The sequence below is a fragment of the Taudactylus pleione genome, unplaced genomic scaffold (assembly GCF_031769625.1).
Source record: "Taudactylus pleione unplaced genomic scaffold, aTauple2 ptg000546l, whole genome shotgun sequence".
NCBI classification, from domain to species: Eukaryota; Metazoa; Chordata; class Amphibia; order Anura; family Myobatrachidae; genus Taudactylus; species Taudactylus pleione.
Window position 1 is genome coordinate 3,696,927 of NW_028284948.1, and position 16,460 is coordinate 3,713,386.

Here is a 16,460-nt window from a genome sequence, read left to right on the forward strand (position 1 = left end):
GATTCCCTGAGAGGAGGAGATCCCCAATAAAGGGGTCCTCCCTCTCCAGGGTACCTCAGGCCAGGATTGAAGCCCAGGGTTATCCCCTGCATCCATGACTGGTAGATGCGGGATTGATTTTGTTAATTAATTGTGTAAAAATAATATTGTCTTTTACAGGGGGGCTATAAAATCCCAGAAAGCCTCCCCCGCATGCCCGTACTTGGAGCACCTCAAGTACCAGCATGCGAGGCATTAAGGGCCCGTTGATACCAAAGATTTTATATTTTATTACACATACAGTTACTAAACTCACCCAAACTCACACTACATACTTACCTTGTCACTAGTGTCTGTCCCCTTGTCCAGTAGAATCCATGATCAGTACCTGCAAAAAAAACATACTCACCCACCCCTTGGTTCAGGTCCTCTTTGTTCCATGTAGGCATCCACATACTTGGCAAAATAAAAAATTGGAAATGCGGAGCCCATCGAACAGAGTGCTGTTTTCTAAGGACAGTACTTATCGAATGCTGGTTTAGCGGCTGCATTTTCCATTGAAATGCATTGGTTGAACACTTATTGGCAGAGAGAGGTGAGGCTCCACCTCTCAGCCAATGAACAGTTTCCCCATAGATTTCAATTATTTATTATTATTTATTACCAGTTATTTATATAGCGCACACATATTCCGCAGCGCTTTACAGAGAGAATATTTGGCCATTCACATCAGTCCCTGCCCCAGTGGAGCTTACACTCTATATTCCCTATCACATGCGCACACACACACACATACACACTAGGGGTAATTTTTGTTGGGAGCCAATTAACGTACCAGTATATTTTTGGAGTGTGGGAGGAAACCAGAGTTCCAGAGGAAACCCACGTAAGCACAGGGAGAATATACAAACTCCACACAGTTAGGGCGATGGTGGGAATTGAACCCATTACCTCATTGCTGTGAGGCAGTAACTCTAACCATTACACCGTCATGGTGGGAATGCACTTTAATAACCCTGAGGATCCCACCATTGAAGTCTATGAGGGAACCACTCATTGGCTGAGAGACGGAGGGACCCCACACCATTTTTTTTCTCTAATTTTTACACATTTATTTTATACACAATACACACATGCAGCCTGCACATACTGTATCTCACTGATGTGTGCAGGCTGTATGCTTGGGTATGTTCAAACCAGGCTGTGTCTAATCTCGCACAAAAATGAATCTTAGTGAATTTACACCTTTGTGACCCTTTTTAATTATTTTTTAAAAATAAATATTACAGTAGACGGTTTATTAATAAACACTTTGTCTACATATTGTACCTTCAATATTGTGATGGTTTGTTTTGATGAGTTTCTCTCCCTATGTTTTACATGTGATGTTAAAACTGTTTTACAAAAAAATGAATGTAATATTACTAGTCTCTAGTTCAACATAACATAAAATGTCAGTGTCCACTGTGTGTGGGCTCTAGGTGCATTTTAATATAGAGACAGGGTCACTGTTATGTTCATAAACAGGCAGCCTGATAACAAGAACTAGTAAATTACTTACCACTGGACCTGACCTTCCAGTAAGACCCATTGGACCTGGAGGACCCCTCATGGCAATCTAAAAGAAAAAGAGAATCCTGTATTTTCATTTTGTATCATACACTCATGTACAGTACTGTAGATGTATTTAGCCACTCCCCATGGTCATAGTGAGCATTGCGGGAAATTGGTCTTTGTACTGTAGGTTTCCTTCACAGAGTACATTAGTGTATAAAAACAACTACTGTAGGCACTCTGAATAAGTTCACCATGAAACTTTTACACTAAATGAAGCTTAATTAATATGTACTTGTACTTGTGCTCCTAATATCAGAATATACAATATACTGGAATTCAGTTTTATAAATATTATTTAATTAATGGAATGTAAGTATGAAATCTGCTAAAATGTCAGTAGTTATAAAGCGCAAAGTGATGGTATTAGCAGTAAGTCAGTAAAACAGTGTTCTGTGTGCACTTATCCATAGAGAACAATCAGACCTGTTCAAACAGTCTTAACCATGGTTAGCAAGTGGCTGAATGTAGCTCAGATTTAGCATTCCACAGATGCTGCACACAGGCTTATAGTCCACATATGGTAATCAGTCTTTAAGCATTCACATAGATCAAGCAATCATGATGAGCACGTGGGAAGTCAGCCACAGTACTCCAATATAGATTTATTGACTGTTTTAACATCGAGTGAAACAATCATACTACAATACAACAGATTACCTCAGTTTGTAGTAAACTGAAGCAGCTGTGTCAGACAGCAAGTATTCAGGGCAGCAAATTGAAGGAAATTAATTAGAAAATGCTGTATTTTGCCTGATGCCAAAGTCTAAGTTTGTAATACTTACATTGTTCATATATTCAATGTGTCAGTACTGAATGCCTGCTAATACATTTGATTGTGCACCTGTAGTTGTGTTGTTACTGGAGTTGCTATTAAACCTACACATGTACTTCTGTTCTACTTCTGTATTCTAAAGTGACCTGGCCACGGTGGTGTATTACTCACACGAGCTTGCTGAAGGATGGCCTGAGCTTGAGCTTCCTGAGCTGAGATAGGTGGTCCTTTCTCTCCATCACCTGTATACCGGAACTTGGGAGACAAGATAGAAAAGATGAAGTTTCTAGATAGAAAAGAGAAATGTTCTAGATGCCATGTCTGCTTTAAGCTGCGGCTTTATTATACGTTTCTTGTATGTACTTCAATCATCATTTCTAATGATATTCGCAGTAACCAAAGAGCTATGTACACATTTAAAGGTCACATGCTGAGTGCATTTATACAGTGCTTTATCTTCTGAGGTGGCTTCCTATATGCTTATCATCACCTAGAGTGTACAGAGGGCCTGATTCAGCAAGGAATGCACAGGAGAGTACGCACGCACTTGGCCAATGTTTTTGCTCTGCGCATGCTTATGCATCGCACTGCAAGTGCGCGAACTTGCCAGTGTGATTAGATTATGGTACGCAGCCTACATGCAGTGTGTACGCAGACCAGTCCGAAAATGATTGACAGGAAGTGCCGTTTGCGAGTAGTGACGGGGGGTGGTCAGGCAAATGCAGGCGTTATAACGCCGTTATAGGGGCATGCATATTTAAGGCAGTTCGGTGGCATACGCAGCCATACCGTAAGCTGTACACAGGAAGAGGCCAAATTCCGGCGGCAGGTCAGGTCAACCACTATTATACTAATGGGTCCGATGGTTCTCAATGTTACCGATGTTTACGCTATCTTGCATGATGATCAGGCTGTGAGTAAAGGGAGATGGGCAGGTTAATATGGGACTGGGCGTCTGCATCTTGTGGTGCGGTCTCCATGCGTATGCATTGATTAGCATATTCACACAGCAGACGGGTGCGTGTGTCTGCTTGTGTGTGTTCCTTGCTAAATCAGGCTCAGAGTTTGTTGTTCCTTATAGGAAATACAACTATCCCTAGTAAACACTGACATTAAGAAAAGTCTCCAAGGAATTATTTTACCATATAAAGGGGGAGATGTACTAGATCAGCGGTGGCCAACCTGTGGCTCTTGAGCCACATGCGGCTCTTCCGTTCTTCTGATGTGGCTCCCCTGACTGACACTGACTGCCTCCACTGATAGGCGTCCAGCTGTTTATAGGAGGCTCATCCTTTGTTGCAGCAGTCTGCTCCACTCCGGAGGCATGTATGGGTGACGTTATGACGTCCTGCTGCAAACAGGAGGCGGAGATCAACTTGTGACTCAACCTGCAGCCACAAGGAGGACGTGGTCGCAGATGCCAGAGTCTACCTATGTGATGCATACAGTCCACAGCAAGGTAAAAGCTGTGATTTTTTATTTGTTTTATTTAATTTTATTTCTGACATGTGGGGGGCTGGACTGGAGTGACCCAGGGAGAGAGGGGGAGGGCTGGAGAGACACATGAGGGGCTGTTGAAGTGATACATGGGAGGGACTGGAGTGACACATGGAGGGCTGGAGTGACACATGGAGGGGAACTAAAGTGTCACATGGGTGGCTGGAGTGACACATGGGGAGGATGGAGTGACACATGAGGAGGATGGAGTAACACATGAGGGGGCTGGATTGTATTATGTGAATCTTTTTTATTTTTCAATGTATTTTTTGTGGATGTGGTTATTCCACTGTATTATTTATAGATGTAGCTTGTTTCAGTGTATTTTATGTAGATCTGCTTTTTTTCAATGTTTTCTCTATTGCTCTGGCTTTTTCTTTCCCTTTAACAGTTACCTCCATGGTGATTGTGTGCATGCACTTTTACAAGCTCCTACAAACATCATACCACGGGCGTGGCCTGGCTGGCACAAGGCCACACCCCTTTTTTGCACACATGCCTTTCACGCACATATGATCTTGGCTCTATGACATACCTACAGATATTTTTGGGCTCTTTGCCTCTGACTTGTTGGCCACCCCTGTACTAGATACAAGGCAAAAGGTAAAGTGCTTTGAGACAGACCACAGAACTCTGTGGTGACTTCTAATATCTGTTATAATTTACACCGGAATCCAGAAGGATACCATCCTTAAGTCCAGGGCATCTTAGCTGTTAGCCGTGGGGGGGGGGAGTGTTAGGTTTAGGCAGCTTAGCAGGGTTAGGGTTAAGTTTTGTGGGGGAGAGATTTGGGAAAGGCACCCCTAGGGGGGAGGGTTTAGGGTTAGGCACCACTGGGGGGAGGTTAGGCACTACGGGGGAGTGTTAGGTTTAGGCATGAAGGGGGGAGACTTAGGTTTAGACACTAATGGGGAAGGTTAGGGTGCAGGGTGGGTGGGGAAGGTTAGGGTGCAGGGTGGGTGGGGAAGGTTAGGGTTAGGCTACAGGAAGGGAGGGTTAGGGTTAGGGGGGTTAGGGGGAAGGGTAAGTATATATCATGGATATTGCACATGGGATAATGAACCCCTACTGTAATTTAACAAGATGTTTGAAGTTACTAAGGAGTTAACTGACTATATAAAAGCTTGATGCTACAAACATATGATATTGGGCCATTATATGGTCACAGATATGTATGACCTTTAATATAGTTTACATTAAGGAGTTAATTATTCCTTAAAATGCACATTTTCCTAAGTAATACTGAATTTAAAACACCATAATTTACTGATTTCAGATATTATACAGGAGTTTATACCTAATTTAGCATCACTTGTTCTGTATCATATTTAGAGGAAGACGGAATCTATCTGCTTCTTTGAGAAAGTGAAATTGGTATGACATCCCAGCAGTCGGGATGCCTGCTGTCAATATACCGACAGAGGCATCCCGACAAGGGTCTGGTAAGTATAGTAACCCTCCCCCCTTTTCCCCCTAACCCTCCTTTCCTGCATCCTAACATTAACCCTCCCAACCCTGCACCCTAACCCCATCCCTCCCCGTTAGTGCCTAAACCTAAACCTCCCCCCGTGGTGCATAAACCTAACCCTCCCCCCTTAGTTCCTAAACCTAATCCCCCCTCAGTGGTGCCTAACCCTAACCCACCACTGGGGGTACCTAACCCTAACTTGCCCCTCCCCTAGCCTAACCCTAACCCCCCCAAGATGCCTAAACCTACCCCCCCCCCGCAGCTAAGACCTAACAAGCCCCGCTATACTCACAATTGGCATCTCAGCTGTCGGGATTTCAGCGTCGGAATGTCCACTACTGTTGGTATTCCGGTACCGGTCTTTTGGCTGGGTAGTGGCATTCCGGCTCCGGGATTTCATCAGGTGGGATGCTGGCTGTAGGTATTATAACTACATCCCTAGAAAGTATTGGCCATAGAAGTAGCTATTGTTCCTGCTGCTGTACTAGCTCTTTCAAAAATGTACTTTACAGTGTGTATTTTACATTGCACTTTAATAATAAAATTCTTCTACTTTTGTGGTATCGTTATCTTTTTGGCCTCTTACAATGTGTTTCAGTCACTATAGTTAGAATAGTTTATTAATGAAAAGAATGTGTTTACTCACTGGTAACATTAGCATGGTGCCAGGAGGTCCAGGTAACCCATCCGCGCCTGGCAATCCAGAACGTCCTGGTGGGCCCTATTAAGAAAGAGCAGGTAAGTAACTTACCTAAAAATGGTTTAAAGTCTAGTTCTAAAAGATAAATCACGTAACACAGGTGATTAAGCTTTTGTGAAGAAAGTAAGCTACAAATACTGATTATAAATAGCATATGATGATTTGACTGTTTATGGTACTCACTCTCTCACCGGAATCTCCAGATGGGCCAGGCGGTCCTTGCAAACCAGGAGGACCAGTAAGACCCTAGAAGAATTGATGTCATATGTCATACTGTGAGCACTGAACCACTTTTCTCAAAATGCCTTATAAACACCCTATGAGGAAATATGCTTGTCTTAACAATCAGCTATATGATGAGGAACTAGAGTAGGGGGGGCAGAGGCAAACTGCATTTTCAACTGCATGTGGTGTATACATTAAAATAGGACAGGGAAGAGGGTATGGAAGTCAGTGTCGGACTGGGGCATTCAAGGCCAACAAAGGAATGCAATGGTAGGGGCCCAAGCTTAAGGGGTGTGGCCAGCCACCAGAGGGGGTGTGTTCAGCCAAAACAATGGACTGGCCAACCATTAGAGAGGACATGCAAAGAACAGGCCCCCTTTATAAAAGAGGGACAGGAGTGTGTCAGCCCACCCACTTTGATTGGCAGCAGGGATAATCTTAGTGTAGTTCCCATAGAAACCACTCAAGCACCAAGTTCATCTATGACCCTGCTCTACCCCTAGAGGAGGGGGTGGGGCCCTCAGGCAGTATACCCCTGTGGGCCATTCTGACCCTGATGGGTCTTAAGTCTCTAAGAGGTTTGCTTAGACAAAGAACTATCAACATTTAACAAAAAGGTCGAGCTATCCTTAAAATATCTATTCACAAATAAATTAAAACCAGTATATGGAAAATTCAATTCTGAAAATAAAATAATCACACACATTGCATCCATATAATTCCACTCTTACTTTGCCTTGATTTTGCCAAAAGTACTTTTTGTAAAAGTCATTGACGGCATTAATACAAAATAAATGTAAAGAAACACAATTACTGCCATATTTTGGAGGCTTCCTTTTGACTTCAAAAGCAGAATAATGTCAGTCAACTATAGTCTCTAGAATCCTTCATTCAATCACAAGGAACAGAGCAGGACACAATGGCCAATTCTCTCTGTTACTGATGAGATTTATTTCCACAATTCTCCGTCAAGCAAGCTATAATCAGTGTGTAAGTTTAATAAATAAAATGATACAATTGGATACATACTGCTGGTCCTTCCAATCCTGGGGGTCCTTCAATCAGCATTCCCTTAAAAACAAAAATGCATTACGTTAATGAGAAGAGACTAATAGTACATTGGCACTATCTTTCTTAAACTGCTCTGTTTAGTCCATATGGTGGAAATTATTTTAAAGTAAATTCTGAAGCTAAAAAACTGAAGGAAGTCAGCTAAAATTAGCTGGCCTGAATGACCTGCCTGCATACAAGCAAGGTTATCTTTTATGCTGGCCTGCTATGTATTTGCTGTAAAATAATTGGTTTTCAATCTGAATGTCTAAAGAGTCCCGAAGAGCCAGACTTTACATTTGATTTGTTTTTATACACTATAGCTCATTTGAACAGTGAAAAGCCAACTATTCCCGTTGTCAAGAGCCACAGTCTGACAGTGAAAGCAAGAAGAGAGTAATGAGTTATCACCGATGTCCAGAGCTACATTTTGTATGAGACTAATATAAAACAGATGATGCTGTCAGGCCAGGGATTAGGGGTGTAGGTGATAATGTATCACTGTATTGTGCCTATCAATGGGAGGTCCTGAAAATCAGATCATTGTGCTGCTGGAAAGACTTTTGGGGGCTCTCCTACATCAATTTATCTGAAATTAATTCAGTCTGTGAATCAAGGAATCAAATAATGTTACTAGCGAGAATAATGGTGGAAGCTTTATGGTAAATACCCTGAAAGCCAGAAACCAAAGTAACTTTTGTTAAAGTACTAAAAAATAAAAATAATCGGTATGCTACAACACTTGTATATAAAGCCCATAAAATTATATCCCTAGTACCAAGTCATGGTGCCAGTATATGAGAACAAACTTACTTATATTTTTCCACATGAATATAGGGTCTAGAAGACTAATCCTAAAGTATAGCTCCAGTTGAGAAAGATTTGCCTTGCTCTATAAAATCTCAATGAGGTAGAATGGAAAGGAAAATATACTTTATTCCTGTTATGGACATCCATGGCCCAACCCTACTTGCATACTCTCCCAGAATGTACAGGAGATGTCCCACACTCCTCACAGAGTAGACCAGCCTCCTGGATCCCAACCACTTCCCCAGATGAATTGCATCATTGTGGCTCTGCATCATGATTCTACACCATTGTACCACCACCTTCATGTCTCCTCCAGGATCTCCTGGAGGTGACATTGAAAAAGTAAATAACTACTGTATGACTCAAGCACTAGGGACCTCATTCAGAGTCGGTCGTTGCGGCCGCACGGTCGTAAGGGAAAAGGGGTCGGATATGCAAATGATGCACTCGCAAGTTGCGTCCTTAAGATCGGATCGGTAGCTGGCCGACCAAGGGAAGGATGCGGCCGTAAGACAAAAATATGTCCCCTTCTCGTACACATTACACGTCATCTCTGGCCATATAAGGATTAATCGAGACCATCGGTAACCATCGGAACTGGTCGTAGAGCTTAAGGTTGACCATACCCTCTCTTAAGCACTACGATCAGGTCAGTGTACAAACCACCCATGTCACGTGTGCCATTACACTACTTTGTTAATTATGCACTCCCATAAAACACTGTTCGCATAATTAGGCACGCCTGCGTTCGGATCTCCACTCCCCCGTTTTCAAGCACCTTCCCCTGTTACCACCCACAAACGCCTCATTCTGTCACTCAAACTACCGACCTGGCTGTGTTCAAGGAGAGAGAAATTTCTGATCGTAGCAGCTAGTTTGTGCACGCGCATTGCGAACTTTACGCATGAGCAGTTTAGCAAACATCGGTGGCGTACGACCGTGCAGCCGCAATGACCGACTCTGAATGAGGTCCTATGTCCCTTTGCTGATTTTTGACTGGAGTATGTTAATGCAATCTCGGTTCCATACGAAAGATAGATACTGTTTCTTAGTGGATAAATTTACCTTGCAGAAAAGGCAAAAAAAACCCAACATCTATATATACCTGCCTGTAGTCAGGATCCCTCTTTACCTGTTTTACTGAAGTTCCTTATTTTAGAATATTGTTGACATAAAGTTTAAACATTTAATATTACATATAGAGCAGTATTTTGATACTGGATTTAGTGGTATTTGGAAAGCTAATATTGAGTTATAAATGACTTACCGGTTCGATAACTGCTGGTTCTCCTTTCTGACCTTTCTCCCCATATCCGCCGTAATTATTTACCTGTGATATCATTAAATGTGATTGTAACATACTTTATCTAGAAAATCCAACATGGAATAATATAAAATAGGGAATATGTATGTTTTATAATAACAGTAATATGTTTGCATAGTTTTTCCACTCCTTTAGATAAGTAAGTTAAGCAGATCCGTAAAATAAAAATTACACATCTGATGTGAAGTGATCCCTTTAGAGCCTGATTCATATATTGACGCAGCTGCTGTGTGCATATATGCTGATGTCTAATGCTAATGTCTTAAGCCAGCATTTTAGACCTGGTGCCTGCGTCCGAAGATGCAGAACCGTATCAACGGTCACGATGATTGCAGCATCGGCAATCTGAGTAAGTCTAAGGCTACTCAGATTGGCCGCCTTATCTATGCTGCCTCGGCCAGTAAATCTGCGTGGGAAGACGCAGACACTTGCCTCAGCCAGTAAGGCTACTGAAGACAGAACAGGATTAAATGCCAGTTGATGTATGGAAGAGACTGTGTGATATCTGTCCTGGGACCTAAACAAAAACAGGTGCAACTCCACTGTGACACAACTTCCTTATAGCCTGGAAGATTAGTGTCTGTATTAATTTTCTGTAAATAAGCTATGCAATTTACTATATTTAAATTGTTATATCTTTACATCTTTATTATTAAAAAATAATACTTTAATTTCTCATCTCTTTAACAATTAACGTGGAAAGTATATTTGGAGAGGTTCTACCATAGCTTTCTGGCATATTTTTGGCTTCTGCTGTTACTACTATTTCTGTAATTGTAAGGAGTGCAGCCATTAGGCATCCAATAAGCATTCTCTAAAGAAAGCAGGATAGTCATGTTGCTTCATACTGTGTACATGGGGAAATGGTCTTCATAAGTCTCAAAATATTTGCAGTGAAAAACAAAAATGAACTGCAGAGAAATTGTGGATCTACAGTACACACAATTCAGTTTCCTTTACCAAGGTCAGAAGTTACAGCAGCCAACAAAACCTTTGAGCTTTGGAAGTGCAATTTTGGGGATGGTAGTCCAAATGTGATTGATACTTTGCAACTGATGGTAATGCTCTGCAAACTAGACTACTAGTATTAAATTGGAACACTGAGACAAGACAGATAGCCACAATTATATACAAAGGAGTACTAAACTGAGACACTTACTCACCAGACTACAAATTTTACCATCTGCTTGAATCAATAAAAGCCTCATTTAATAATTAAAAATCATGAGACTTATGTAGCAAATTGTGCCTAAAGTTCTAAGTACAGTACATGACAAGTTTAGCACTGATTGGTTCTAACAAGTATCTATGGAAATACCATGAGCTATGATAAAATCAGACATAGATTATTAGCGTCATGTGAATATACAAATAATATCACCAAGTTACAAATAAGACATACTGTATTGTACTATCCAATGTGTGACTGCGGCATGCATGGCAATGTAATACTTACTGGTTTATTCTGAGTGTTCCATAAACTGTTAACTAAATAGATTCAAATTTGGTAATTCCCTTTTTATAGTTTAACATCTGTGTCACTGGTAACTTACGGTGGTCTCTGAGACATCTGTCTCTGCAGGTACCCCAGGTCCAAATTCCTCTGCTGTTGGGTTTGTTGGTTTCTCTTCATAGTCTGTATAATCATATAAATCATCTTTTCCTAAATCTCCTCCCACCACCGGCTCAGACTGTGTAGGGTCTACAGCTTTCACCCCATATTCTGTTTCCTCAACCAGCTTTTTGTCTGAGTCATAATCATCTCCAGTTATGTACTCCTCCAGAAAAGGTTCCTCCTCCTCCACAATAGTTTCCTCCACAAATGACTCCTCAGGGTATTTCTATCAGTACCGATGTGAGAAGTGGGAGGAACACATGGTGTAAGGTTAGTTAAAGCTGTTAGATGCATTTATGCCATGATGCAATTTTAGATGTCTTCAACATACAGCTGTAATTGGTCATTTACAGTCATTTACAAACCACAAAAAAATTATTTTTGTGATGTCACATTCCTATTCTTATGCAAGTCTGCCTAGTTTTGCTGGGAAGCACAGGTTTCTGCTGGATAATATGGCAGCATCTGCAAGGTACAAAAGTGTGAGTTTGTGAAAGCTGTGAAATGTATTAGGAGCACACGTTGGTGCACTTTGACACATAATCCCAACCGCCTGATCCATTTTCCCAATTCCTTGACAACTGTGTTCACTGGTTCACTTATTTCCAATTCTTTGACCTGCTTACTCTCATATAAGACCATGTTAACATTTCTGTTTTACTCTGTTTTACCCTGATTAGGCTGACACTTTCTACTACAAAACACTCACTTCAGACATAGACAATGCAGCTCCTGAAATTACATATAGTCTCTGACAATCCACATTTCATGGCACACTAAACAGACCTGGTACATTAACAAGTACCACTGGAGCAAGTCTCAAGTCTATGCCAACTTCACCCACTATAAATTCATACTTCACTGCATAGTTTTCTTGGAAGTCACAATGCTGCCTAAAGCTTAACATGTCCAAAACAAAAGTTATCATCTTCTCTCATCCCAAAGTCACCATCATCCCTTAAATCCCCCCACCATCAATAACACAAAATGTTCCTAAAGCTGGCCACACACTAGACCAACTTTCATGCAACCATCCAACAAGTTGACTGGTTGGAATGAAAATCTGGTAATGTATGGGAGTAAGTGATGATCAGCAATTTGCTCCTAAATGCCAGAAAACAGATGAAATGGTCGTTCAGACAAGTTTGTTAAATGTTTGATCTAAACAATTTGTTCAAACAACAGTTTTTGTAAATTTTCTGGCATTTGGGAGCAAATTGCTGATTGTCATTTGCTTTCATTCCTTACCAGATTTTCATTCCAACCAATCAACTACTGTAGTTGGCTGGTTGACAAGATGTGTGGCCAGCTTTAGTCTCTGAGGCTGCCTACTTTAGTGTCACTCTTGAATCTTTCCACTGCTTTATTTCTCACATCCAGTGTCTCTCTCAGCCCTGTCCCCTACACCTTAGAGATATTGACAGAACACACACTTTTCTCACTCTAAAGAAACCTTATTCTCAACTCACTTTCTCTCTCCAACTACTCAACATCTCTGTCCTTGACTATTGCAACCTCTTTCTGTCTGGCATTCCTTTCACCCCAACTATGCTCTAATCTAATAATATTGTAAGTTCTCTTATGAGCAGGGGCCACACTATCCTTGTCTGCAATTATTTTGTATACCTAGTACGCCCCTGTTTTATGCTTTACCCACTGTGACGTGCTGCTGAGCACTGTGACACCTTCCAAACCAACAATAATAACTATGAGGGTCTGCAGATTTTGTGGTTTGTAAATGACCATTATTATTTTTTAATTTGATTTTAGGAGTTTATGGTAAACCAGTACTCCTAATCAATTAAGCGATGTCAAAGTAAAAATTATTTATTATAAAGCACCAGTACCAGCATAAAAATGTGCAAAACATTAAGCAAATAAATAAAAAATTTAATTATTCAATGAATTCACTTTTTAATTTTTCATGAATTATTTAACCTATATAAACATTGTTTTTTTAATCTGAAGCTTTCCTGCAACATTCCAACCGTACTGATGCTTTATACCCTTTCACTCAAGCATTTGCTTGTAATTTACGGCATAGCAATTATCAATTAGTTAAATCAGATTAAGAAGGTTTCATATATAAGCAGTTAAAGCATCTGAAAATAGCTGATTCCACAAATGCTTTAACTAAAATTGTGTTATTCAAAGGTACAGTCTCCGTTTTATCTGCTTTGGCAGAATAAAAAATACAAGATTTATTTCAAAATATATTGTCCCTGACTTTCGGTATATTTACTTTTTCTTTACAAAGATTAACTTGGAAATCTTCAGAGCACAGTGAACTATCAAATATAAAAATATTTATTTGTATACGTATATTTCTTAGCTAAGGAGAATGCATATTTAAAAAACACAGTTTTGATTAAATAAAATCACAAAGTCACGTTCTCAGGTATGTCAATTTCCAGATTTCCAGGACAATGTAAACAGTTACACTACAAGAAAAATTCATAAAGGCCCATTCAAACATATGTTCTGGGAAAATGAGTAAAATCCTATGTGCCCACAAGCGCTTTACAGTAGGTGCATTTTAGTGGTGTAATTTGAATGCATTTTCTTGTATTTTATACAGTATGTGCTTGGTTTTTAGAAACTGAATATATATTACCAGTAGCATGCAATAATGAATCAGAAATAGGTCATACTGTGTTCTAAGATTTTATAATGCAAAGTTGGAAATGAGCCCATAAGAAAATATTGACTCTATTTTTACAGCAGTTTGGAGACTGAAAACTCATTAGCAGAGGATAGGTGTGAACGATTCTTAATGTTTATTCCAACATTTGCATTTTGAATGTACATGGGTATGCCAAGAGTAAGCTGCTAGAGAACTGCAACTCCACAACTGCTTTGTTGGCAACTTGTCTTTGGAATATATTATCACTTGTAGTTCAAAGGCGTTTGGTGTGGCTGTGGCAAGCCTTAGAAACCTTTATTGCTCATGTTGCCAAAAAAATAAGAACTCAAAGCGTCCCCTGCTAACAATTGTCATACTGGACATAATGGGAAATGTACAACACCAGTACGTTAGCCACAGGATACCCATATCTGGAGCAGTCATATGGCATCAAAGAAAATTATTTGTAAAGTATATTTTTGTTGCATAAGTGATTCAATTGTATAAAGTGGTGATAAAAACATCACATAGGAGTCCATTCATCACGTTAATTATCGGGGGACAGAATGCCCCCGATAAATAAGTATCCAACTCACTGTGAGTAGAAGCAGTGTATATACATATTCACCGGAGCAATTCAACATTTAGTACTATCGAGTCTGACTCAACAGTGCTTGTGCGCCTGCTTGAACAGGGCTTCACGCGGGTGCACAAAGCCCTGACATCTGAACTGGACAGGGGCAGAGGGATCCGAAAGGAAAGGATCCCTCTATGCAACCCAAGACTCCTTCCCATAGGGAAGTAGCTAAAGGTGCGGAAGAACGCCATCTGAATTTGGCGAATGCGCCAGCAGTCAAGCAACGAATATAAAGTATTTTCAGAGCTTGATGAATTTAGGTACTCATACTAGTATATGGGGACAGCGGAACAGATCGGGGCTGAAGGGTACGCAGAAGATATCAGTGATATTTCCTGCATTACCTTTATAAAGACTGGCGCCTATCCATTTCTACAAAAGTAGATGAAAATGTTACTTTTCACATGTTTTTATAGAAATTAAGTGATGATGAATGAACCCCTTAAAACCACAATATACCTAAAAAATATTGCTGGACAGCTGAGTGATATTTAGCTGCCCCTGTGGAACAGGGCCAAAGCAATATTTTCTAATTTAACACATTGCCACTAATGTGAAAAAATATATATTTTTAAAATTAGATAAAAAAAACATTTTTTAGAAAACATCTATTTGAAAAAGTCTTTATTTTAATAATTATTATTAAAAAAATAATAATAATTTAATCTGTTATTGCCATTTGCTCTGCTTTAACCAATAGCAGCTAATCATATGTTTGATTTCATTTCATATTTAGACAATGAAATAAATTGATTGGTCACTGTAGGTTAGAGCACCTTTCTTGTACACACTGTATACCTGGACATAATTTTTAATAAATATGCCATACTAAGTATTGTGATTTCATTGGAGATGTACATAAGACACATTTGATAAGGAATAATATGTTATGCATTTGGAGGCACATTTATAACATCACAGTATAGGAAGATCATTGTGAGATTTTTAAGGCAGTATAAATTAACATATAGATCAAATTGCCTTAAAAAAGCTCTTTAGAATCAAGAAGCAAAAGCATGTACAGAAGCAGTCAACATTTAAAGTGTAACTATCACTGTCAAATAGTGGGCCAAACCAATTTTCATCCTATCAATTCACTAGGAATAACATGTAACTAATGAGGAATAATGCACTTTAGCATTATTTACTTGAACTGAAAAAGTGAACTCTCACAAACATTGGTTCAACCCACAAAATGGCTGGTTCATCTCTGCGTAGGAGATAGGCACACTTTAGCAATTATGTTTTGAAGCTGTTCCTATTTTTGATCAAGCATCTAAGCTTATTGCAGTTTAGTTACATGTTGATGATGCATTGTGGATTGTTTACAAGTGATATTTTGGTTTCCACTTAGGGTCTGCGGAAGGACTGTAAATAGCTACACTCAATATATTACCCCAAGCCTTGTTGGATTCCTGTAATAAAAATGATGATAATTTATGGGGTTTTTCTTCCTTTTTTACCTCATTGGGTCCAGTGGTAAGAGAAGGAGTATCTGTCTGGTAACCATAGTCTACTTCACCATATTGTTCTGGAATGTAGTCAACCACATTGGCCTGAGAGAAAAAACAATAGGCCTGTTAATTCAGGTTTGGCATATTTTGGAAAAGTGGATCAAAGTAGGAGCATAGAAATAGTCAGGTTATGGGATTAGCCAGAGATTCTATCCACGTCTAGTGGGGTTAGGGAATTTTATGTCTCATGATCAGAGATCTTCGGGGCTGGCCCTATTGAAGATCTTGATTTCTTTGCTACCTTTACCCCTATTCTCTTTCTTGTTGATGCCTGGTAAACGGTCTTGCCCTTCTTCTTCTTAGCTGCAAATGATTTTTTGGGCGTGACCTTTTGGGGTTTTTTCTTTGATTTAAGGGGTACTGGCTTCTTCTTCGCTTTGGAACTGGCTTTCTTCTTCTGCAAAAACGTGGTGAAACACCGGATGGAAACAATGAATGAAGAAATGAAGAAGAGGAAGTAAGGAGAAGTTTTTAGGGCAGGATGTGTACCTTTATTGATGCCATATTTACTATTTGGTGCTTTGCAGGGAACAACAGATGCTTAGAATGTCTATAAGTGACATATTGCAGCAATTCACAAATCATCAAGTAATAATAATAGTACATAATCTGATCACTCTCTGGTTGTG

The 16,460-nt window shown here is 39.9% G+C and overlaps 1 protein-coding gene across 1 annotated transcript in view; it reads right to left on the reverse strand.

The window, feature by feature from the left end:
- Positions 1-16,460, reverse strand: part of COL11A1 (collagen type XI alpha 1 chain) — a 224,649-nt gene that overhangs the window by 130,834 nt on the left and 77,355 nt on the right. The window contains exons 7-14 of the mRNA XM_088451298.1: positions 15,781-15,873; positions 10,996-11,283; positions 9,386-9,448; positions 7,288-7,329; positions 6,217-6,279; positions 5,980-6,054; positions 2,540-2,623; positions 1,541-1,597 (exon numbers count right to left, since the gene is read on the reverse strand). Coding sequence (XP_088307424.1) covers positions 1,541-1,597; positions 2,540-2,623; positions 5,980-6,054; positions 6,217-6,279; positions 7,288-7,329; positions 9,386-9,448; positions 10,996-11,283; positions 15,781-15,873 — 765 coding nt within the window. The remainder of the gene's footprint in view (positions 1-1,540; positions 1,598-2,539; positions 2,624-5,979; positions 6,055-6,216; positions 6,280-7,287; positions 7,330-9,385; positions 9,449-10,995; positions 11,284-15,780; positions 15,874-16,460) is intronic.